The 24,089-nt window shown below is 50.0% G+C and overlaps 2 protein-coding genes across 2 annotated transcripts in view; one reads left to right on the plus strand and one right to left on the minus strand.

Moving 5' to 3' along the window:
* NME6 (NME/NM23 nucleoside diphosphate kinase 6) overlaps positions 1 to 24,089 on the plus strand; it is a 581,226-nt gene that overhangs the window by 439,460 nt on the left and 117,677 nt on the right. The gene's annotated exons all lie outside the window — the stretch shown is intronic.
* On the minus strand, positions 887 to 22,470 carry LOC125434615 (condensin-2 complex subunit H2-like). The gene is made up of 10 exons (XM_048500146.1): positions 22,401 to 22,470; positions 21,777 to 21,884; positions 18,014 to 18,067; positions 11,713 to 11,783; positions 11,295 to 11,418; positions 8,971 to 9,033; positions 8,253 to 8,308; positions 6,425 to 6,526; positions 4,122 to 4,271; positions 887 to 1,154 (listed from the first exon to the last, which is right to left on the minus strand). Exons 1-10 carry the CDS (start codon positions 22,468 to 22,470, stop codon positions 1,014 to 1,016), a joined length of 939 nt encoding a protein of 312 aa, XP_048356103.1. The 3' UTR covers positions 887 to 1,013.

Raw genomic sequence — 24,089 nt, forward strand, 5'->3', positions numbered from 1 at the left:
AGAGCTCCATTCTTCTACTGGAAAGTTTTGAGTCTGGATCCATTGATGCAAACAGGCCGCAGTGCTGAAAGGACACCAACGGCACCCAACAGCCAATGCTGGGGGTTTCTCCTCCTTCTCCAGTCTTCCTTTCCCTTGGCAGAAGCCCCCAAGGATGGCGAGTCCTGCCCACCCAGAGGGAAGGCACAGCGGGGACCCCTTCCCCTCAAAGTCCTGCCCGTAGCCCAGATGTGAGTGGCGGGGATTTATAGAAGAAGAAGAAGAGTTTGGATTTATATCCCCCCTTTCTCTCCTGCCGGAGACTCAAAGGGGCTGACAATCTCCTTGCCCTTCCCCCCTCACAACAAACACCCTGTGAGGTAGGTGGGGCTGGGAGAGCTCCGAGAAGCTGTGACTAGCCCAAGGTCACCCAGCTGGCGTGTGTGGGAGTGCCCAGGCTAATCTGAATTCCCCAGAGAAGCCTCCACTGCTCAGGCGGCAGAGCTGGGAATCAAACCCGGTTCCTCCAGATTAGATACACGAGCTCTTAACCTCCTACGCCACTGCTGCTCCTTATACCAGGCCTTTCTTAACCGTAAGGAATCTCAAAGGGGCCTTCAAAGTCCTTTCCCTCCTAGGGCCGTGGGGGCGAACCTTTGGCACTCCAGATGTTATGGACTACAATTCCTATCAGCCCCTGCCAACATGGCCAATTGTAGGGGGTGCTGAGAGAGTTCAGAGAGAACTGTGACCGACCCAAGGACACCCAGCAGGCTGCATGTGGAGGAGAGGGGGAATCAAACCTGGGTTCTCCAGATTAGAGTTCACTGCTCTTAACCACCACTCCGGGCCGGAGAAGGCCTGGTTCCTCCAGATGGGTCCAGAATGCCAAAGGGCAAGTCAGCAGTTTGCCAAAATACACTGTTTATTGCAGCCAGAGCCGGGCTGGATGCCCCTCGGGGCAGCAGAGAGGAAGCTGCAGAGTGGGCGGGGCGACTGTACAAAGAGAACCGATAATAATTACATGGGGGGTGTCACTGCGGGGCAAGGGAGGGGGCCGTGTATGTCTGGAAGCGCTCGTGGGCCTTCTCCTGGGTCAGCAGGCGTAGGGCCATGGTGTCTACCGCCTCCTCGAGGCCAGGCTGTTGGGAGATCTCCACGGTGTAATCGTTGGCCTGAAGGAAGGAAGGAAGGGGAACAAATAAGAACCGGTGTAGGCGCAGAAGGAGGAAAAGGGGTTTAGTCCTATCAATAGCAAAGGTTTTCTCCTTTCCCTCTCCTTTCCCTCCATTGGTGCCGGCCTCCTCCGCTCGCAGTCTGGGGGTCCACCTGGATTCGTCTCTTTCAACGGAGACCCAGGTGGCCCTTACAACCCGGACTGCGTTTTTCCATCTTCTTCAGGCCCGGCGGCTGGCCCCCTTCCTCTCCCAAGCTGACCTGGCCACCGTGATCCATGCAACAGTCACCTCCAGGCTAGACTATTGTAACTCGCTCTACGCGGGCCTTCCCTTGCGTTCGATTCGGAAATTAAAACTGGTCCAACATGCAGCGGCGCGTTTGCTCACAGGAGGCGCCTATAGAGAGCACATCCAGCCTGTGTTGCGTCAGCTGCATTGGCTCCCGGTCGAATTCCGAATCATCTTCAAGGTGTGGGTTTTGACCTTTAAGGCATTAAGCGGCCTGGGACCCTCGTACCTTCGGGACCGCATTACCCCATACGTCCCTACCCAGCCTCTGCGTTCAGCAGAGGCCAATCTGCTGGTGGTCCCCGGCCCCTCAATGATGCGGCTGGCCTCCACACGGGCCAGGACTTTTACAGCGCTGGCCCCGGGCCTGGTGGAACACCCTTCCTCCAACTGTCCGGGCCCTGCGGGACCTGGGTGAGTTCCGCAGGGCCTGCAAGACCGTGTTGTTCCACTGGACCTTTGGAGTGTCCAGCCGCTGATGTGGTGCCCCCTACTGCTCTTTACCTTGGCACTGTTACATCAGAGCCCCTCATATTGAGGGGCCTGCCGTCCCCCTTTTTGGGGTGGGTATTAATTGGGATTTGGACGCCTCTTTTCTTTGCTTATTGTTAATTGTTAGCCGCTGCTTGTATGATTTTAAGATGTTTTACTGATGGAGCCTATGTATTGTATTGTATAGGATTTGCTCCTGTCCAATGTTTTAAACTATGTTGTTCACCGCCCGGAGCCCTTCGGGGATCGGGCGGTATAGAAATTGAAGTAATAAATAAATAAATAAAATAAATTACTGTTCTTGTAATGGGGAGATGGCAACCACAATGCCGCTGACCAAAGAAATCACGCAGGCCTGAAGAGCTATTCTTTTGCTGTTACTAGGCAAGCTCGACAACCCTGAAGAGTGCCCCTTGTTCACAATTATACAGAACGTGCAAAACCAAACTGTTTCCGAGGTCTTACTGTCCCTAAAAAGATACCTTGAAGTCGCCCTGTTTCTTGAGACAAAAGAAAGAAACATGAAGATGTTTAGGCTCTTTGTCTAGGAAAAGGGGCAACAAAAGACAATACGGATAAGAAGGGAACAGGGCTCTAGTTCATACTGCGTCAAAGAACTACCCTGTTTCCCCGAATATAAGACATCCCCGGAAAATAAGACGTAGTAGGGGTTTTGCTGAAGTGCGAAATATAAGGCATCCCCCAAAAGTAAGACATAGCAAAGTTTTTGTTTGGAAGCATGCCCGACGAACAGAACACAGAAATATAAGACATCCCCTGAAAATAAGACATAGCGCATCTTTGGGAGCAAAAATTAATATAAGACACTGTCTTATATTCAGGGAAACATGGTAGCTGCTGACATCTTCCAGTAAGGCAGACCTAGGCATTATACGGCCCGCGGGCCACATGCGGCCCGCCGGATGACCCTGACTGGCCCCCCTGCCGTGCTGGGGAGCGAGGCGCCTTTGAAAGCCCCACAGAAGCCGGTTGCCTTGGCTGCCGGCTTCTGCGGGGCTTTCAAAAGCGCCTCGCCCCCCCCTGCCTTTTGGCCCGGCCCTGAACAATATTTTCTGTTTCTTATGCGGCCCCATGGAAAAAATAATTGCCCACCCCTGCAATAAGGATTTTAGACAACCCCAAATGTTTTGGGGAAAGGGGAAATCTCCACCTTTCTGTACGATTGATGGATGATGTGGGCATTTCGGGGTGTATTCTTTTCTGCCATTTTGATGTAGCCTGTCTTAATACTATAAAAGTAAGAACGCACTGCCGTTTCGTGCGGCTCCTCTGATACTGCTTGCCCGTTGTTGGCCAAATAAAATTCTCGCGGTTCCGGTTCCGGCAGGCGAAGTGGATGCATGCTTCCAGCTCCTCCGCAAGTTTTTCTTTAACAACTTATCTATATTAGCCCTTCCACTAAGCTATTAAGAAAATTTAAGCTGTTGTAACTGTTGTAACTATTCTGTTGTAACCACGCTGCAAAAGCTCCGAATTCCTGCAAGCTGCAAGGGGCTTTGAATACGCTGTGTTAACGGCTAATGAGTTGCTCTCAGTTGTAAATCACCGTTGTAAATCACTGCTGCAACGGTAGAGCGTGGAAACGGCATGGGGAACAGGAAACGTCGGCTTTCTTCCCCCAACGCAATTGGGCAGAGTAAGAAAAAAACAAAGGAAAATCGCCAACTATTTGCAAGAAAGACCTATAATTGAAACGGACCGTGGAAATAGGTTTGCTGTTTTAGAGGAATCACAACAGCATAGAGAAGACGATTGTTTAAATGAGTCATTCGCTCCCCGGCTCCATGGAGTGAACACTACCAAGCAAGACTCTTTACTGTCTGATCTTATCTCCAGCCAAGCTATTTGAATTTCCAAAACCCTGGAACTCCTTTTAGATAACTTGAACAAGATAGGAGCTAAATTGGAGTTCTTGGACAAGCTCGGTCAAACAATGGAGCAATTTAGTATGCAACTTCTGTCAATAAAATTCTCTTTGATTTTATTCTGTATCGGCTTGAGCTTGCTTGAGCTTGTTTAACTTTGGTTCGTTCACCCACGTCAACACCAGCGGCTGGTAAAGTCACCGGCACTCAGCGAGGACGACTGTCAGAGGCTGAACGGTTCGCTGCAGCCCATGTGACTGCTAAGCTTAGCAGGCCGACTTTCCCCGTTTATACTCACAAGCTGCAGGGAGGCCAGCAAGGAACGACACACCTCGAAGGCGGGCTCCCCAGCCACCAGGCTGGCAAAGGAACGCCACTCGCCCACCCGGCCCAGGCGGGACGTCAAGCAGTCCCCGTAGCGGTGGATGTCAAAGGCTCCCTGGGCTTCCTGCAGAAAAAAGGCAGCAAGCAGATACGTAAAGTTGCCAGAAATATCGAAGCCACGAGGGGTGGGGGAGAGGAGAAAGAGGTTTCCCCCCCATTTTGTTTCAGAGCACAATGGGAAACCTGAAATATTTGCAATACTTACTGTCATAAGAACATAAGAACGAGCCAGCTGGATCAGACCAGAGTCCATCTAGTCCAGCTCTCTGCTACTTGCAGTGGCCCACCAGGTGCCTTTGGGAGCTCACGTGCAGGATGTGAAAGCAATGGCCTTCTGCTGCTGCTGCTCCTGAGCACCTGGTCTGCTAAGGCATTTGCAATCTCAGATCAAGGAGGATCAAGATTGGTAGCCATAGATTGACTTCTCCTCCATAAATCCGTCCAAGCCCCTTTTAAAGCTATCCAGGTGAGTGGTCATAAAAGGAAACACTTCTTCACGCAACGTGTGATTGGTGTGTGGAATATGCTGCCACAGGAGGAGGTGGTGATGGCCACTAACCTGGATAGCTTTAAAAGGGGCTTGGACAGATGTATGGAGGAGAAGTCGATCTCTAGCTCCCAATCTTGATCCTCCTTGATCTGAGATTGCAAATGCCTTAGCAGACCAGGTGCTCGGGAGCAAAAGCCACAGAAGGCCCTTGCTTTCACATCCTGCATGTGAGCTCCCAAAGGCACCTGGTGGGCCACTGCGAGTAGCAGAGAGCTGGACTAGATGTTCTCTGATCTGATCGAGCTGGCTTGTTCTTATGTTCTTATGTTCTAATGGTTGGACAGAAAGGTGAAAAGATCAACCATGTCAAGTCGAAAAGGCAACAGAAGGCCTGAAGCAGCTGAGAAGCATTGAGAAGTCTGCATGCTCCTCTGATGAAGATGAGAGTTGGAGGGTGCCAAAGAGGCCATCTAGCCCAACCCCCTGCTCAATGCAGGATCAACCTAGAACCGTGGTGGCGAAGCTGTGGCACTCCAGATGTTCATGGACTACAACTGGCCATGCTGGCAGGGGCTGATGGGAATTGTAGTCCATGAACATCTGGAGTGCCATAGCTTCGCCACCACTGGCGTAGAATATCCCAAACGCTTGTTTTACTACCAACAGATCCTCTGAAGATGCCAGCCACAGATGCAGGTGAAACATCAGGAGAAAATGCTACTGGAACACAGCCATGCAACCCAGAAAACCCACAACACCCTATCCCAGACAAAGGTTTGTCCAGTTGTTGCTTGAAGACTGCCAGTGAGGGGGAGCTCACAGCCATTCTAGGCAGCCAATTCCACTGTTGCACAACTTTTACTGTAAAGATCCCCCCCCCCCCATATCCAGCTAGAGCCTTTCTCCCCGTAATTTATACCCATTATTGCAAATCCTATTATCTGCTGCCAATAGGAGCACAGAAATCGCAAAATATCCTTCCGGCTGCAAAAAAGCACCTTGGATTTAAGAGTTGTGCATGTCTACAGCATGCCCACCCTTGTCCTCAAAAGCATTTCACTCATTTGAGAAGAGAAAATATTTCATAGCTTTTTTTTTCTGCGCTCCCCCAAATTTACAATTTTTGTCCGAAAAATGGGGGGAAAAGGCCTTAAGAACATAAGAACATAAAAACTAGCCTGCTGGATCAGACCAGAGTTCATCTAGTCCAGCTCTCTGCTACTCGCAGTGGCCCACCAGGTGTCTTTGGGAGCTCACGTGCAGGATGGGAAAGCAATGGCCTTCTGCTGCTGCTGCTGCTCCCAAGCACCTGGTCTGCTAAGGCATTTGCAATCTCAGATCAAGGAGGATCAAGATTGGGAGCTAGAGATCGACTTCTCCTCCATACATCTGTCCAAGCCCCTTTTAAAGCTATTCAGGTTAGTGGCCATCACCACCTCCTGTGGCAGCATATTCCAAACACCAATCACACGTTGCGTGAAGAAGTGTTTCCTTTGATTAGTCCTAATTCTTCCCCCCAGCATTTTCAATGGACGCCCCCTGGTTCAAGTATTATTTTTCTCAGTTAGTCTCTGGAAAAATCAGGGGAAAAAAACCCTTTCCCCCTGAATGTTCTGGGTCTTCCCCCTGAGCCTTCGCCGGGAGACACGTTGCTGCTGCTCCGGGTCTGTCTCCCTGCAATCCCAGCAGAGTTTCAGTCTGGCGCCCCCCCGCCCCCCCCCCTTTACCTGTTCCTCCAGCTGCGGCCCCATCTTCTCCTCCCAGTCTCGGACGCGCCGCGACAGCATCGTCTCTCGAGCGTACGCTTGGGAATGGGCTATGAAGAGCTCCTGCGGATGAAGTTCGGAGAAAAGGGGGCCGTTAGGTTTCGAGGACCAAGCGAGTCGGATCCCGAACACTCCCTCTGCCTCTCTTTCATCGCCCCGAAACAGCTGAGGCAAGGGAGTCCAGCTCTGGAACTTCAGATGTTCATGGACTACAGTTCCCATCACCCATCTAACCCAACCCCCTGCTCAATGCAGGATCAGCCTAGAACCGTGGTGGCGAAGCTATGGCACTCCAGATGTTCATGGACTACAACTGGCCATGTTACCGCAGGTTCAGGGTACAGACCCAGAGGCAAACGAGCCAAACCGACAAAGGAATAAAATTAAAGAAATAATTTTATTCAACCCAACAAGGGCTTCCACTAGAATCAGGAGAGTCGCGCCCAAGTGGTCAAAACCAAGGGTTTATAAAGGGTACAAGCCAGAATACATCAAAAGAGCAAAGGGACCAATTGGTGCAGCTAAAGTTACAACATAAATGTCACAATTAAGTCATCAATATGCCAGGAGATGTTCTTAATGTTCCCAAAACATGCAGAGATTTAGATCCGTAGTTTGACCTGATTTAGCATATTTCACACTATTGACATCCTGTTCCTCGGATGTTCCTATTCTCTTATCTAAATGTGCCTTTCTGGCCCTGACTTAAACTAAACAAAAGAGGCTAGCTGTTGACACTTTCCTGGAGTATCTCAGAGCCTTGGAGCCAGGGAGGGATTGTTTCTAGGCAGAAGGTGGGAGTTTTCCCTTCATCATTGGGATGCTTGCATTCTTGGGCATGATTTAGAACAAAAGGGGTCTTTTGATGACACTATGAATTCCATTTGGCCAAATGCTAATGGACCAGGGCAAAAAGCCTACATGGTCTCTCGCTTAGCAGATTATGGCTGCTGCCATCCGAGGCCTGGCTAGGAAGGGAAAATATATTTTTCTTTCTCTGCGCTTACAGCCATGCCAGCAGGGGTTGATGGGAACAGAGCTGGACACCCCTGAACTAGAAAGGACCCCCAGGAAAGATGACCGCTCAGAGCGGAGCTCTTGCCCACCTACGTGCTCTGGGTTTTCACTTAACTCCGCGCTTTAAAATAAAAACAGACGGCCCCACGAGGAGGGAATTACGATTCAATTCATGAAGTAAAAGAGGGGCAACAGTGAGCATACAACCAGCAAGGTCTGCTTTCTGCAAACCTGTTGTCAGATGGGCAGAGATACACTGCCTTTGCATAAGGAGGGTTCATCGCCTCAACTGTGGTTAACAGCTGCTGATAGATCAACGTGAGGCTGGCTTTTTTAAATTTATTTAATTTATTTATATTTTTATACCGTCCTATCCCCGAGTGTACAACAAAACTAATACAAAACAAGTTCGGGAGCAAAACTATACAATTAAAACAACAGCAACCCACAGAGGCTCCATCGTTAAAATATACTAAATTTCATTAAAAACAGCGGTAATACCATAATAGAAGGCGCCCGGTAAACCCTTTTCCTTAAAACCCCTAGGGAGCGGCCGGACTCCTCCATAGGAGGGTAATCTAAATGTAATCGAGCAGGGGCGGCATTAGAGCAACCTGCCATTTAGAGCAACCTGACCCATACCTGGGGGGGGGGGGGGAATTCTGAAAGGTGGTATGTGGGGTGACGGGAAGCAAATGACCTTGGCGATTGTTTTTGTATGCCCATTTGCCACGCTGGAAGAGAAGCAGGCTCTCCAGGGCAGGATACATACCACGTTCTTTCGTACCAGTTCCTCGTAACTGAGGCAGTCGGGGACTTCGTTGAGACCTGTAAGAAGATGCAGAAACCGAAAGTCCTCTTGGAGGAAGAGAAGAAGAAGAGTTTTGGATTTATATCCCCCCTTTCTCTCCTGCAGGAGACTCAAAGGGGCTGACAATCTCCTTGCCCTTCCCCCCTCACAACAAACACCCTGTGAGGTAGGTGGGGCTGAGAGAGCTCCGAGAAGCTGTGACTAGCCCAAGGTCACCCAGCTGGCGTGTGTGGGAGTGCACAGGCTAATCTGAATTCCCCAGATAAGCCTCCACAGCTCAGGCGGCAGAGCTGGGAATCAAACCCGGTTCCTCCAGATTAGATACACGAGCTCTTAACCTCCTACGCCACTGCTGCTCTCCAGGTGCGAGGTGAGGACAATCTCCAGCTGCGAGGCGAGGACGAGACTGTGACTCGCCCAAAGCGCAGGAGACACGGAGGCCTCGGGTCCCGCTCTCCCAGCCAACGGGCCTCCGTGGCTTGTATTTGTGTGTTTTGCTTGCTGATGCCTAGAACCCAATGAGCCTCCTGCCACCGCTCCTGACCCATCACACGGCCAGCTGCTCAGCATGCAGGGAAGATGTGCTCCGCCCCTGCCCTCCCACGCAGTTGGTGGGGGCTGATCTACAGCCTCCCAGGCTACCACCAGCAGGCCCCATTCCCCAGCAGGTGCTCGGTACCTGTCATGCACTCTGGTGCCTCCGCTTCTAGCGGGGGGATGTCATCGTGCTCCACAAAATCATCTGCGGACAGAGAAAGAGCTTGGTGAATGCAGAGGGTCACAACCAGCCCCTGTTGGATCCTGCCATGGCTTCTGTCTCCTACCTGGGATGTGGGAACCTGTCTCTTCTCACTCCCCCTCCCGGCTGTGCTTATGTTTTTCCACTTTGCTTCTCAGGCCATGCCTTATCAGCTCATTAGACACCTGCGTTGTAGCTCTGCCAGTAGTGTAGAATGTTGGTTGTCTTTATCTTAGGGGGAGGCCTCTTCGTCTCTGGACCATGGGACTGGAGGGAGTGCCACCCCCAACCCCCCTTGGAAGCTAGTAGTTAGAGGTGGACCGCATTGTTGGCTACACTTAGTTCTGGCAATAGAAGTCTAAATGCTTATTCCCTATGCTGTTTCATAATAAAGAAATCGACTGAATACAGAATCTTGTTATTGAACAGCCTAGGGCAGGGGTCTGCAACCTGCGGCTCTCCAGATGTTCATGGAATACATGTTCATGGAATACACCGCCCAGAGCCCCTTGGGGATGGGGCGGTATAAAAGTCCAAACAATAAATAAAATAAATAAATATTTCCCATCAGCCCCTACCACCATGGCCAACTGGCCATGCTGGCAGGGGCTGATGGGATTTGTAGTCCATTAACATCTGGAGAGCCACAGGTTGCAGACCCCTGGCCTAGGGGCATGACACAAAAAAAGCCCTTTGCGGATGTTTCTGAATGCATATAAATTCAAGTTGCCTCCCAACAACGCTGTGGAAGTACAAAACAGGAAGTCTCTCGCGCCACCCCATTCTTTCTCCAAACACAGCCTACACCTTGCTCACCTGAGAAGAACTGATCAGCCAAGGAAAGGTGACCATCATTTCTGCCCTGCTAGTTCTTCTTCCCTTGGCCTATTCGCAGTGGTGGCGAACCTTTGGCACTCCAGATGTTATGGACTACAATTCCCATCAGCCCCTGCCAGCATGGCCAATGCTGGTAGGGGCTGATGGGAATTGTAGTCCATAGCCCATCTAGAGTAAAAAATTCGTCACCACCGAACTATTGGAACAAGCTCAGTCCAACCTATCCAGTGTTGTTTTCTTCACGGGGCCCCGTTGGTTTTATAACAGAGGTCCCCAGCAGAGGCCCCATGAACAGCATGGCCCCCTCTGGGCCCCCTTTCTCAGGTGCCCACCAAGTGTTTTTAGGAAGCGGATGAGGTCAGGTAGGACTTTTGACCAGCAAGGATTCTGATTGGCCGTGCAGATTTTTTTCAAAATGTTGCTTTGGCATTAGCTGCCACCATAGCTGTGTCAATCATTTTGTGGCTGGCTGCGCCTCCTGTGGAGGCCATTTTTAATAAGCCATTCTGTTGCTGTTCCCATCAAAATACCAACTGTGTCCACAGGCATGAAAAAGGTTGAGGATCTTTAGTCTATGAGCAGAAGAAGAAGAAGGAGAAGGAAGAAGAAGAAGGAAGAAGAGGAGGAGGAGGAGTTTGGATTTATATCCCCCCTTTCTCTCCTGCAGGAGACTCAAAGGGGCTGACAATCCCCTTGCCCTTCCCCCCTCACAACAAACACCCTGTGAGGTGGGTGGGGCTGAGAGAGCTCCGAAAAGCTGTGACTAGCCCAAGGTCACCCAGCTGGCGTGTGTGGGAGTGCACAGGCTAATCTGAATTCCCCAGATAAGCCTCCACAGCTCAGGTGGCAGAGCTGGGAATCAAACCCAGTTCCTCCAGATTAGATACACGAGCTCTTAACCTCCTACGCCACTGCTGCTCCTTTGAGTCTCCTGCAGAGGAGTTTCCTACCTTTCTGTGATATTGTGTGCATAAGGCAGGCTATGAAGGGTCTTTTACAAATATAGATTATTTTAATTTGTAATAAACGCATACGTATTTTTTTTATACTTGGCAGTTTTATATTTAGTGGCTCTTTTAACTATTCCTTGACCTTTTGGATGACAAAAGCAGCCGCAGCCCTGCTTGGAATTACTGATCGTGGAATTTCTGAGCCATGAAACAAGAAATCGCCGGGCTCCCTGTCTAAATGTGCAAACCCGTATCTTTATGAATGTGTGAATTTGCCGCTATGCTTTTTGCTGGGGATCAGGATAATGGCACCAACTACAGCAAACGAAGAACGGGGAAATGGAGGAAAGGAGGAGAGAAATTCCGAGTGACGAAAGATATTGCAGAGCAGCTACGCAAATGGAAGGGTCCAAACCCATCCAGCCAGGAGAAGGCTTCGCGACTTGGCTTAGAATCTAGCCAACACAGAGGAAGTACCTTCTCCTTCGTCACCAACGACGTTGTCCAAGATGCCCTCCTCCCGCTCTTCCTCAGGGGGGTCCGGCTCCTCCCCCTCCTCAAGGGGCAGCTGCTCGTGTGCCGGGTCCAGCAGCAAACTTTGCTGCAGGGGGAAAAATAGTCAGCTGCGCTCTGCCCTTGCTCCGGATCAAAGCTTCGCACTTTGTGTACACAGACGAGGTTTCTAACATGCCATCCACACGGCCGACAACAGATTATGTGTTTTACTAGAACTCTACGACAAAAGTGATCCAGCGGGCAGAGCTTGCACGGTGTAGTGGCCAGAGTGTCAGAGTAAGGTCTGGGAGACCGGGTTGAAACCCCTTCTGCCAAGACAAGCAGCCCACTTATTTTCCTCTCAAGCTATAAAGCCTCCTCCCCCAACCACCACCTTTACCATCCGCTTCTGCAACCTCCTCTGGGCAGCCAGGCGTTCCTTCACGTGTTTCCAGTACAGGATTTCCAGATCTGTTCAGAAACAAACAAAACGGTCTGGGGATCAGGTCCCTCTTGCATGCACACACATCCCCTAAGGATTGTCATGCCCTTATATAAAGCCGTGGTGCGACCGCACTTGGAGTCCTGTGTTCAGTTCTGGTCGCCACATCTCAAAAAGGATATCGAAGAGATAGAAAAAGTGCAGAGAAGGGCAACGAGGATGACTGAGGGACTGGAGCTCCTTCCTTATGAGGAGAGGCTGCAGCGTTTGGGGTTCTTTAGTTTGGAGAGGAGACGTCTGAGGGGGGATATGATTGAAGTCTACAAAATTATGCATGGGGTAGAAAATGTTGACAGAGAGACATTTTTCTCTTTCTCACAATACTAGAACCAGGGGGCATACACTGAAAATGCTGGGGGGAAGAATTAGGACTAATAAAAGGAAACACTTCTTCACACAACGTGTGATTGGTGTTTGGAATATGCTGCCACAGGAGGTGGTGATGGCCACTAACCTTTATAGCTTTAAAAGGGGCTTGGACAGATTTATGGAGGAGAAGTCGATTTATGGCTACTGTCATGTCTCAAGAAACAGGAGTCGGAGGAACAAAACATAGTACTTTATTCCATAGCTGCTACTCACACATAGCTTAAAATCACTCTGCAGCTGTGCTCAATATAACACACTTACTAATTACCAATTACAGTGCAACAGCTGCAGACTCTTAAAACCATACAATACATTACACCCCTTCCCCCTAACTCCTGTAATAATCTGGTGGGATTCTCTTTCGCTGCGATCGTCTCAGCTCCCGCTCTGGCTCCTGAGTCTGTGTTTGTTCCTGGTTCTGCAAAACAATTGGACCCTTTGCTGTTTCCTTATCCTGCATCTCCGTCTGCGCCCTTAACGCCCCAGGTTCCTCGGGGACAATTGGACTATTTACTGCTTCCTCATCCTGCAGCTCCATCTGCCCCCTTAACGCCCTAGATTCCTCAAGGACCTGGGGTTCCTGATCTACTGTTGGACCTGGCACTCTCTTCCTTACTTGGTCAACATGTCTGCGGATCACCTGCCCTTCTTCAGTTTCCACCCTATAAGACAAGGGCCCTGTTGGCTGCCTCACAACTGCTGGGACCCAACACGGACCTGCTCCATAATTTCGGACATACACCGTGTCATCCCTATCAAATGTCCGAGGTGCTTTCAACACTTGGTCTTCTTTTCGCGGACGATCATCAACTGAATCGGGATGCATTCGGTCCAGCAACGTCGTAAGTTTCCGATTCATTAGCAACTCCGCAGGACTCCTCCCGGTGGCTGTGCACGGTGTTATGTGCTGTGTTAACAAAAAATTCGCCAACCGACGGTGCCAATCCCCCTCTACTATTCGCCGCAATGCATCCTTTGTTGTACGCACCATCCTTTCTGCCTGCCCATTCGTAGCCGGATGAAAAGGGGCCGAGGTAACCTGGCGAATAACACCATTAGCCAGGAATACTCTAAACTCCTTAGATACAAACGCTGTCCCATTATCCGATACCACCGTATCCGGGAGGCCATGGGTTGCAAATAACTTACGCAGTGCCCTAATTACTGTTTGTGATGTCATTGACATTACTGGCACTACTTCTAGCCATTTGGAATATGAATCCACTACAATGAGAAACACCTGGCCCTGGAAAGGCCCTGCAAAATCAATATGTACCCTTGACCACGGTCTTTTTGTGGACTCCCATTGATAGGTAGGGGCCTGAGGTGGGGCAGGTCGCGTTATCTGACACTCCCTGCACCTGGCCACCCATTCTTCTATTTCGCTATCCATCTTTGGCCACCACACATAACTACGGGCCAATGCCTTCATTCTCACTATTCCAGGGTGCCCTACATGCAAGGCCTCCAGCACCCTAATCCTTAAAGCTGCTGGGATCACTACTCTATTTCCCCACAGTAAGCACCCCTTGTGGACGGATATCTCGTGCTGCCTCATTCCAAATGGCCTAAATTTTTCCTCTAACTTACCCAATGGCCAACCCTTCCATGCCCAATTCAAGACTCGGGCAAGCACTGGGTCCTTAGCTGACCTCTCTGCTATTTCTGCCGCTTGCACTGGAGGCTCTGATAATGATTCCAACATCAAAACCTCCAAAAGTGGGGAGTGATCTTCCTCCTCCCTTTGTACTGGCAAGCGACTCAACGCATCTACATGCCCAATTTTCTTTCCCGACTGGTGCTGCAAGACATAATCATATGCATTCAGAAACATTGCCCACCGCAGCATTCTAGGGGACAATATCTGTGGTGTCTGGCGCTCTGAGGAAAATAATCCCAACAGCGGCTTATGGTCTGTAACAATCACAAATGGTCGCCCATACACGTAATCATGAAACTTCTTAACCCCAGCCACTATTGCTAATGCCTCCTTATCTATTTGCGCATAATTACGCTCCGTTGCAGACAACGTCCTAGAATAATACGCAATTGGAGCTTCCCGCATATCCTCCAATTGATGGCTCAACACTGCTCCAACTCCACACGGGGAGGCATCGCACGTCAAAATCAATGGCTTCCTCTCATCAAAATGAACCAATACACTTTCTGATGACAACAATCTTTTGACATCTCGGAATGCCTTCTCATGCTGACTTGTCCACTGCCACACTGCCCGCTTATCTAATAAACGGTGCAGTGGCTCTGCCACTGTGGCCTTATGCTTTAAGAATGAATGGTAAAAATTTAGCAATCCCAAAAATGCCTGTAGCTCTTGCTTTGACTGTGGTGCTGGGGCATCCTGGATGGCCCTCACCTTTGCTGATGTCGGGTGGATTCCCCTTGCATCTACCATGTATCCCAAAAACTCTACTTGCGCTACTCCAAACACACATTTTTCACGCTTGACACGCAACCCTACATCTGAGAAGCACTGCAGTACTTTCCGTACCCGTGTCATCAGTTCCTCCTCAGTTGCACCCACTATCAAGACATCATCAAAATACGGTATGACTCCCGGCAAGTTTCTTAATATTTCTTCCATCAAACTCTGGAATATCCCAGGAGCTACACTCACTCCAAATTGCAGCCGCTTTACTCTGAATGCCCCCCTGTGAGTCACTATAGTCTGGGCTTCTGCAGTGGCATCATCCACTTCCAGCTGTTGGTATGCCTGCGCTAGATCTAATTTTGCAAAAACCTTTCCCCCTGCCAATGTTGCTAACAACTGACTGACAACTGGCACTGGGTACGGATGTTTCTGCAATGCTTTCAGTCCCCTCCTGATCACGTTTATAAAAAACACTCCGTCTGGCTATTTCTGACGGTTGGGGAATGAAATGGTTCCTTAATGCAGTCAGTATTTCTACAAGCGGTGTTGCTGATAAGTCTCTTGGCGCTATCAATGCTGAGGCGAGGTCAAACACCCCTTCACCACAGAGGCTCAAAAACACGGCTCTTTTCCTTTCTGGGTCTGTTATGCCATTTGCCAGAAGATAAAATTCCAATCGGGCCTCATAACTCTGCCACTTCAAAGGAAACTCCAAATTAAACTGTTCCAGCTGCCCTTGAAAGGCCATAATTTACTCACAGTCCTTGCTTCACAAAACTTGCTAGACTCGTCATAAGTTTATCCTCGTCGCCAATTGTCATGTCTCAAGAAACAGGAGTCGGAGGAACAAAACATAGTACTTTATTCCATAGCTGCTACTCACACATAGCTTAAAATCACTCTGCAGCTGTGCTCAATATAACACACTTACTAATTACCAATTACAGTGCAACAGCTGCAGACTCTTAAAACCATACAATACATTACAGCTACCAATCTTGATCCTCTTTGATCTGAGATTGCAAATGCCTTAACAGACCAGGTGATCGGGAGCAACAGCCGCAGAAGGCCATTGCGTTCACCTCCTACCTGTGAGCTCCCAAAGGCACCTGGTGGGCCACTGCAAGTAGCAGAGAGCTGGACTAGATGGACTTTGGTCTGATCCAGCTGGCTTGTTCTTATGTTCTTAAGGCCATTGCTTTCACCTCCTGCACGTGAGCTCCCAAAGGCACCTGGTGGGCCACTGCGAGTAGCAGAGTGCTGGACTAGATGGACTCTGGTCTGATCCAGCAGGCTAGTTCTTATATTCTTATAAGACCTTCATGCACACACCCCTGCAGTTCGACAACCCAAGTTCAAATGCGTTGTGACCAGGCCTGGAACGCTGGAGGGAACTCACTGCCGTCCCTGGAGGGAGTTCCTTCCCTGCCAAATGTCAGGAGACCGTTTCTCCCCGCAGCGATTGGCTCGTGCGTTTGAGCAGCCAGTTCCCAAGGAGCACTGCAGCAGCCGGTTGCAGGAGCTGGTCACGGAATCCTAGAGTTGGAAGAGCCCCCCAGGGCTATCAAGTCCAACCCCCTGCCATGCAGGAACACACAATCAAAGCACTCGCTTCCACCTGCAGAACCACTCGGCACGTGGTTCCCTGAGCTCCTTTGCAGCCCTGCGCCTGACTTCCTGATGGGGGAACACAGGCCAAGCACATGAGGAGGGCAGAGCCAGGATGATGAGGGAAGACAAGTTGCTCAGATCCACCTTGGGAGCAGCGCAGTCCCTCAAAGCCTGCGGCTCCGCACACCTGTCCTCCTGCTGTTGACAGGGCTGCCCTTCCATCTCCCCCTTCGTTTTTCTCTGGTTTTGAGCACACAAACATATTCGCCAGGAGCACCCTCGGCTGCCACCTCCTCCGCCTTCTATCTTCTGGCGGCTTGGCAAGTCACGCGCATTTCCCCCTTCTGCTTGTCACGGGCAAGGCCCTCTCCTCCGCCTTCGGCCCAGCTGCTCACTAAGACAGACCTGGGCATTATATGGCCTGGGGGCCACATCCGGCCCGCCAGATGACCCTGACTGCTTGCCACCCGGCCCAGACTTGGCCCCTGGCCTAAGAGGACCCTCAAATTTAGAACCGGCGCTGCTCCACGTTAACCCTCCCCCTTCCGCCTTAGTGCGAGTGGCTTGTAGGCGATCCCCTCCTTTGAAAGCCCCGCAGAAGCCGGTTGCCTTGGCTGCCTGCTTCTGCGGGGCTTTCAAAAGCGCCTCGTCTCCCTGCCTTGCTGGGGAGGAGGCGCCTTTGAAAGCTCCCGCCAAGCAGGTTGCCACTGCCAGCTGCCCTGCTTCTGCGGGGCTTTCAAAATAGAATAGAATAGAATAGAATAGAATGTCGATAAGTCAGGTGTGATTGGACTCCCAAGGAATTTGTCTCCTGTGATCAAATAATCTCAAAACCTCAGAAAATCCATTTGTCAAGTCAATCCATCAGTGTACAGCACTTAATGATTGTCATATAGGTCTAGTAAGCAATCAGGAAACAATCAATAGTAATAAAAACATAAAATGTAAAATCATAAAATAAAATGAAATGTCAGCATAGGCTATAGTCATACAGTCATAATTGGGAGGAGATGGGTAATAGGAATGATGAAAAAAGTAGTGCAGTAATTATATAATAAATATATAATAAATAGTTTGACATTATCGAGGGAATTATTTGTTTAACAGAGTGATGGCATTCGGGAAAAAACTGTGCCAGTCGATGAAAAAAAAAGTGCCAGTCGATGAAAAAAGTAGGTCAAGGGACTTAAGTTTCCCACTTGCTTGATTGTCACAGTGGACAACTATGCAGGTAGGTTAAGCCTGTGATTCTTTGTGCCAAATAGTGTTGTATGCAGAACTGTTGCCACTGATTCCAAGTTGATCTGTGCACCTGTCTGTCACTTATCAGCCTCTATTATGCAGAATTGAGTTCAGCCTTTTGGCCCGGCCCTCCACAATATTTTCTGTTTCTTACGCGGCCCCATGGAAAAAATAATTGCCCACCCCTGCACTAAGAGCTTCCCTGCCTCTTCCTGCTGAATCCTCTCACTATCATTTATTTAGTTGGCTCAGGGCAGCAGGCAGCACCGTTAACAGCAGTGAAAGGAATAAAACCCTCTGCATTTTGGTGCCACAGACTCCAATAAGGGATAATAGTGACATTAAAAACACAGCCCTTAAAACCATCATTCACACCAATATGGGGAGAGCAGGGAGGGAGGGAAAGGAGGAGGGAAGGGAAGGGCGAAGGGAGGCAAAGGGGAGGAAGGGAAGTCGATAGACGGAATACGGTTGCTGGCCTCAACTGGAAGCCTGGCAGAATAGGCCCTGCAGAACTGCGCCAGGCCTCGCTCGACAAAGCATGAATGTGCCCGCGCACCTGCCCCCCCGTCAGCCTCACCCACTCACCTGCAAATGTCGGGCCTTTCTTCTTGCTCTTCTGGCTGCCCGCTCTGTCATGCTCTGAGCCGAGGCGGAGAGTGCGTTTAGAAAGAGAGGAGAGTCGTTTGATTGCCAGGATAGTCAATGTTCTTCCCAGCATCGATTTCTTAAAACAAAACCAGATTTTAGAAACAAGACAGGAAAAGAAAAAGGAATCTAGAAGCTGCTCTATGTGAAATGTGGAGCCAGATATTAACAGAAAGTTCTCAAGATTTATCATGTCATTGCAGTTTAAATAAAACTTTCTGAAAACGAAAATCTGCAAGGATGAGCTGATATCTGGCTGTTGTGGTTTCTCCAGGCTGTGTGGCTGTGGTCTGAAGATGCTGGTCACAGATGTCGGAGAAACGTTAGGACCTAAAACCACCAGACCACGGCCACACAGCCCAGAAAACCCACAACAGCCAGTTGGTACTGGCAGTGAAAGTCTTCGACAATACATTACCTGATAGTGGGGTGCTGTGTGGTTTCCAGGCTGTATGGCCGTGTTCTAGCAGCATTCTCTCCTGACGTTTCGCCTGCATCTGTGGCTGGTATCTTCAGATCCTCTGAACACGGCCATACAACCCGGGAAACCACACAGCACCCCAGTGATTCCGGCCGTGAAAGCGCTTCGACAATACATTACCCACAGTAGCTGCTGGTGCTGTAATCTTCTCAGAGATTATTGTTTTTATTTCACATGGTGGACATTTGTTCAATCTAAAAACTATTGGTAATCCTGTCTTGATGTAATGCAAGTCGGCTTTGGTTCTGATTTAACTAACAATTGAGAGTTTTTTGCTCAAATATATGCCAAAAGTTCTAATGACTTGCATTCTATTTTGTTACAACTCATCACAGCTGCGAGTATGATATTTGGGAGGCAGTGGAAGCAAACTATTGTTCTGATTATTTACCAACGGGCACAAAAAAGCTAGCAGACATATCAGTTGATGAGATTGACAATAGTGAGGAACGGGAAAGATGTTCAATGGATAAATTTGCTGCAGAGTCCAATTTTCGATTACATTATCTTGCCAAATAGAGTCATTTTGTTTCTATTTTGTTTGCCCAGTCTTTTGTGTACATTGTGTGTTCTTGTCTAAAAATCTAAGATTCATAATTTTCCAAAAAAAAGAAAGAGGGGATATTGATAGCAGAGATGTCTCATCTTAGTGTTCTTTCTGCCCACCCCTTAGTCATCTTGTTGTGTGTCCGTTGTGGGTTTTCCTGGCTGTGCGGTTGTGGTTTGGTAGGTTTTGCTCCTGATGTTTCACCTGCATCTGTGGCTGGCACCGTCAGAGGCATGTCATAAAAAGTTGCCACAGAGAGAAACACATCTTGCCATGACACGCCTTTGAAGATGCCAGCCATAGATGTGGGGAAAACTTCAGGCGCAAAAGTTACCAGATAACCCAGGAAATAGCGCAGCACACCGGCTGGCTGGTAGTGAAAACATCAACAATTATCGTCAAATAAATAGTCTACTTTAGTCTCAAAACTCAAATGTATCTTATTGACATAAGTTCTTAAACTGTAATACAATTTTACATAACAAGTGTGCTGAAATGCATCACAAATCCTAAACATAAAGAGGTATGGTTCATAAGAAGCTAAATTCCTTGCTCAGTGCTATATATCTGAAACAGCAGAAAGCAAACCACAAAAGTCCATAACAGAGTGCGGTGCCAGCAATATCTTGCCAAAGAGTTCGAGTACTGCTCCGCTGTTGCGAAAGTCAAGCGTCACTGTCTGTAGGCTGCTCTGCTTCAGTGAATAATTCAATAGTTCAATTCATTCAAACGCAATCGCGTATTTGCGTTTTCAATCGTCCATCTTCTTCAGGAACATGTCAGTTTAATACAACTTAATTAAGCCAACCGGCTGTAATATTAGACAAGATGTCTTAGACATCAGCCTTTAGCTATCCATGTGTTGTCTGGGTTATCAGTTTCACGCCGCACACCTGTTTGTGTTTATTTTGTGGCAAAAGTTACCAGACCACGGCCACACAGCCCAGAAAACCCACAACATCCATTTGTTTACAGCCGTGATGGCGAACCTATGGCACGCGTGCCACACATGGCACACGGAGGCCTCTCGCCAGGCACGCGAGTGCCCGGATCTCCCCCTCCCCGGAGCAGGTCGCCACCGCCATTCCCCCTCTGCCCGAGGGAGAAGGTGGCTGCCTTCTCCCTCGGGCAGAGGGGGAATGGTGGCAGCGACCTGCTCGGGGCCGCCAGCTCTCGCGGCGCGGGAGCCGGCGGTGCGTAGCAGGGACTCCCCTCTGCCCGACGGAGAAGGTGGTTGCCTTCTCCCTCGGGCAGAGGGGGAATGGTGGCGGCGACCTACTCGGGGTCGCCTGCTCTCCCATTGCTGTGGCAGGCGGCCTCGAGCAGGGAACCCCTCTTTGCCCGAGGGAGAAGGTGCCTGCCTTCTTCCTCGGGTAGAGGAGGAATGGCAGCAGCGACCTGCTCAGGGCCACCTGCTCTCACGGAGCAGGGGCAGGCGGCGCTGAGCAGGGAACCCCATCTGCCCCAGGGAGATGGTGGCTGCTTTCTCCCTCGGGCAGAGGGGGAAACGGCGGCGGCGACCTGTTCGGTGGCCTCCAAAACTCCAGCCTGGGTAATTTTTTAAGCCAAGAAAGGGACCCTTTCTCCGCATAAAAAAACCCCAAACAAATGCAGAGGCTGGAGTTCCCCTCTCTCTCTGAGAGGAAAAGCTGGAGCCCACAGAGAGAGTGGCGCTCCAGACTCCTTTGATCCATCCACCCCACACCCCCATCAAGCTTTCTCTGCCCATGGATCACAGGGTCCATGGGCAGTGACAGCTTTCCCATCCACCACCCCCACCCCCAATCCGCATCAAGCTTTCATGGATCACAGGATCCGTGGCCTGCATCTGTGTCTGGCATCTTCAGAGGTGTATCACAGAGGGAAGTCACAGAGCGTATCACAGTGTGTAACAGACTTCCCTCTGTGATACACTTCTGAAGGTGCCAGACACAGATGCAGGTGAAATGCTAGGAGTAAGATCCACCAGACCACGGCCACACAGCCTGGAAAACCCACCAGAACCTTTAAAACCTCAATATTCAGGTTAAATTGCCGTGTTGGCACTTCGCGATAAATAAGTGGGTTTTGAGTTGCAGTTTGGGCACTCGGTCTCGAAAAGGTTCGCCCTCACTGGTTTACAGCCATGAAAGCTTTTGACAATACATCTTTCTAGAGAGCCAGCGTGGTGTGGTGGTTAAGAGAGGTGGACTCTAATCTGGAGAACCGGGTTTGATTCCTAACTCTACCACATGAGCAGTGGGCTCTTATCTGGTGAACTGGATTTGTTTCCCCACTCCTCCACATGAAGTCTGCTGGGTGATCTTGGGCCAGTCACAGCTCTCTCTGAACTCTCTCAGCCCCACCTGCCTCAGAAGGTGTCTGTTGTGGGGAGAGGAAGGGAAAAGGAGTTTGTAAGCCGCCGTGGGGCAGGAGAGAAAGGCAGGCTATAAATCCAAACTCTGCTTCTTCTTCTTCTTCCTTTTTAAGGAAGGATCCATGGGGATCAAAGGGTTTCGTTCCACAACTGAATCTGCTCTTGAACATCTTTATGGGGACACCAGTCAGAAGCAAACTCAAGCCCCTGTACCCCAAGACCACTGGAACAGCAAAGTTGCACTGAATTCTTGACCCGCCTCCCACCCCTAGCCCTGTGGCAGGTGCTCTGGGAGAGGGCAAGGAGGCACGGCACTCACCTGTGGCCGCGAACCACTTGGTGAATTCCTGCAGCTTGCTGGATGTCCTCCTCTTCCGCTTGGAGCCTGGCAGGTTGTCCAGACTTCGGGGCACTGTGAACGGCTTGCCTGGAGAGAGGGAGGGGGCAGAGGTGGGATCCAGCAGGTTCTCACAGGTTCCCGAGAGTAGGTGACTAATTATTTGTGTGTGCCGAGAGGGGGTTACTAATGGGAGATTTTGCCCGTGATTTTTGCCTTAGTTGCCCCTCCTCTCCGCAGTAGCGCGCAGAACTGGAAGCAGTCTAGCAGGAGGTGCACCGGCGTGCGTGGCAGCCTGCGCCTGCGTGCATTCGTTTCCCGCCCAAGGACCGGCGCAGCGGCTGCGTCCTTGCCACAGCCCCGCCCAGGAATGCCCCGCCCCCGGAATGCTGGGCCACGCCCCCGTCGTGCCCCGCCCAGCCCCACTGGCGCTGTGCCACAGTTTGAATCCCATCACCGTGGGAACCTGTTACTAAAATTTTTGGATCCCACCACTGGCGAGGGGGCCAGTTCGCTGCACTCATCCTGGTGCCCGCCCTCGCCACCCGTTCAAAAGCCTTGACCATTCTTTTCTCCTTCACCACCCTCTGGTGTCTCTGCTGTGACCCGGGGGGCTCAAAAAGGACTTGCGCCACGTGCTGATGATTGTCCGCTCCTTCTCCCGGCAAAGCAACATGGATTGCCACTACTTCAGACAGTCCAAAACAAACTTTCGTTGGAACCACACTGGCCTCGTGCCTCTTTGTTAAGCAATAAATATAACTGGGGTGCTGTGTGGTTTCCGGGCTGTATGGCCGTGTTCTAGCAGCATTCTCTCCTGACGTTTCGCCTGCATCTGTGGCTGGCATCTTCAGAGGATCTGATAGTGGATATCAGATCCTCTGATAGTGGATATCAGATCCTCTGATAGTGGATATCAGATCCTCTGATATCAGATCCTCTGAAGATGCCAGCCACAGATGCAGGCGAAACGTCAGGAGAGAATGCTGCTAGAACACGGCCATACAGCCCAGAAACCACACAGCACCCCAGTGATTCCGGCCGTGAAAGCCTTCAACAATACAATAAATATAACAGCGCTATTCACTTCTGACGACAAACAAAAATTCATCCCACTAAAGAGTTCAGCCTGGGTGCAGGTAGCATCTTACACTCTAACGGGGGAAAAAAACCCAAATAATCATATATAAAAAGTCTCAACGTGAACAGAAAGTGCAAGTTATAAGCATGGGATTTCTGGTATCGTGTTTGTAATAATTCCAGAAATTAAATACTCCGAGCTGGCGAGACAGCAGTTTAGGCAGCACCTCAAATTAACTTCCACGCTCAAAGAATCAGTCAACCTCATGCAGAGGAGATCAATATTAGCCTCATTATAAATACCGAGATTAGTCAATGCTCTTCAGCTAGCCCCAGCTGTGGAATCATCAGCAAACGTTCTGACCTAATTATGACTTCGATCCTTCTTTGTTGCATGAAGTGAATACAGCTGTTATATGTATTGCTTAACAAAGACGCGCGAGGCCAGTGTGATTCTAATTCGATTGTATTTTGGATTCTATGTTTTCCTTTTTGCATTCTTTAGAGCATAGGTGTCAAACTCGTGGCCCTCCAGATGTTATGGACTACAGTTCCCATCATCCCCTGCCAGCAGAGGATGATGGGAACTGTAGTCCATAACATCTGGAGGGCCACGAGTTTGACACCTGTGCTTTAGAAGTTCATGGTCGGTTGTGACTAATGAGGCAGCTGTGCTGTTCTCTCTGCCTGATCCATTTTGCACCACCCCAATACTTTATTCTCTACTCCAGACAGTAGCAGAGAAAATTCCATGGCTCAGTGGTAGAGCATCTGCTTGGCACACAGAGGGTCCCTGGTTCAAACCCCACCATCTCCCATTAAAAGGACCAAGGGGTGGGTGATGCAGAAGTCCTTGGCCTGAGGCTCTGCAGAGCAGCTGCCGGTCAGAGTAGACAATGCTGATGCACCAATGGAGTCATCCCATTTAAGGCAGCTTTGAGGACAGGGCCATCGCTCAGTGGTTTGCAGGATCAGTCCCCGGCATCTCCAGGTAGCAGGGGACATGAATGATCTTTGTCTGCCAGAGACCCTGGAGAGCAGCTGCCAGTCTGAGTTGGCAATACTGATCTGAGGGACCAATGGTCTGATTCAGTAGAAGCCAGCTTCATGAGGGCTTCTACTGTTTCAGTAGAGGGCTTCATGAGGACTTCAGTAGAGGGCTTCATGAGGGCTTCTACTGTTTCACTAGAAGGCAGCTTCATGAGGGCTTACTAT

This window comes from Sphaerodactylus townsendi, linkage group LG06, assembly GCF_021028975.2.
Source record: "Sphaerodactylus townsendi isolate TG3544 linkage group LG06, MPM_Stown_v2.3, whole genome shotgun sequence".
Lineage (NCBI taxonomy): Eukaryota > Metazoa > Chordata > Lepidosauria > Squamata > Sphaerodactylidae > Sphaerodactylus > Sphaerodactylus townsendi.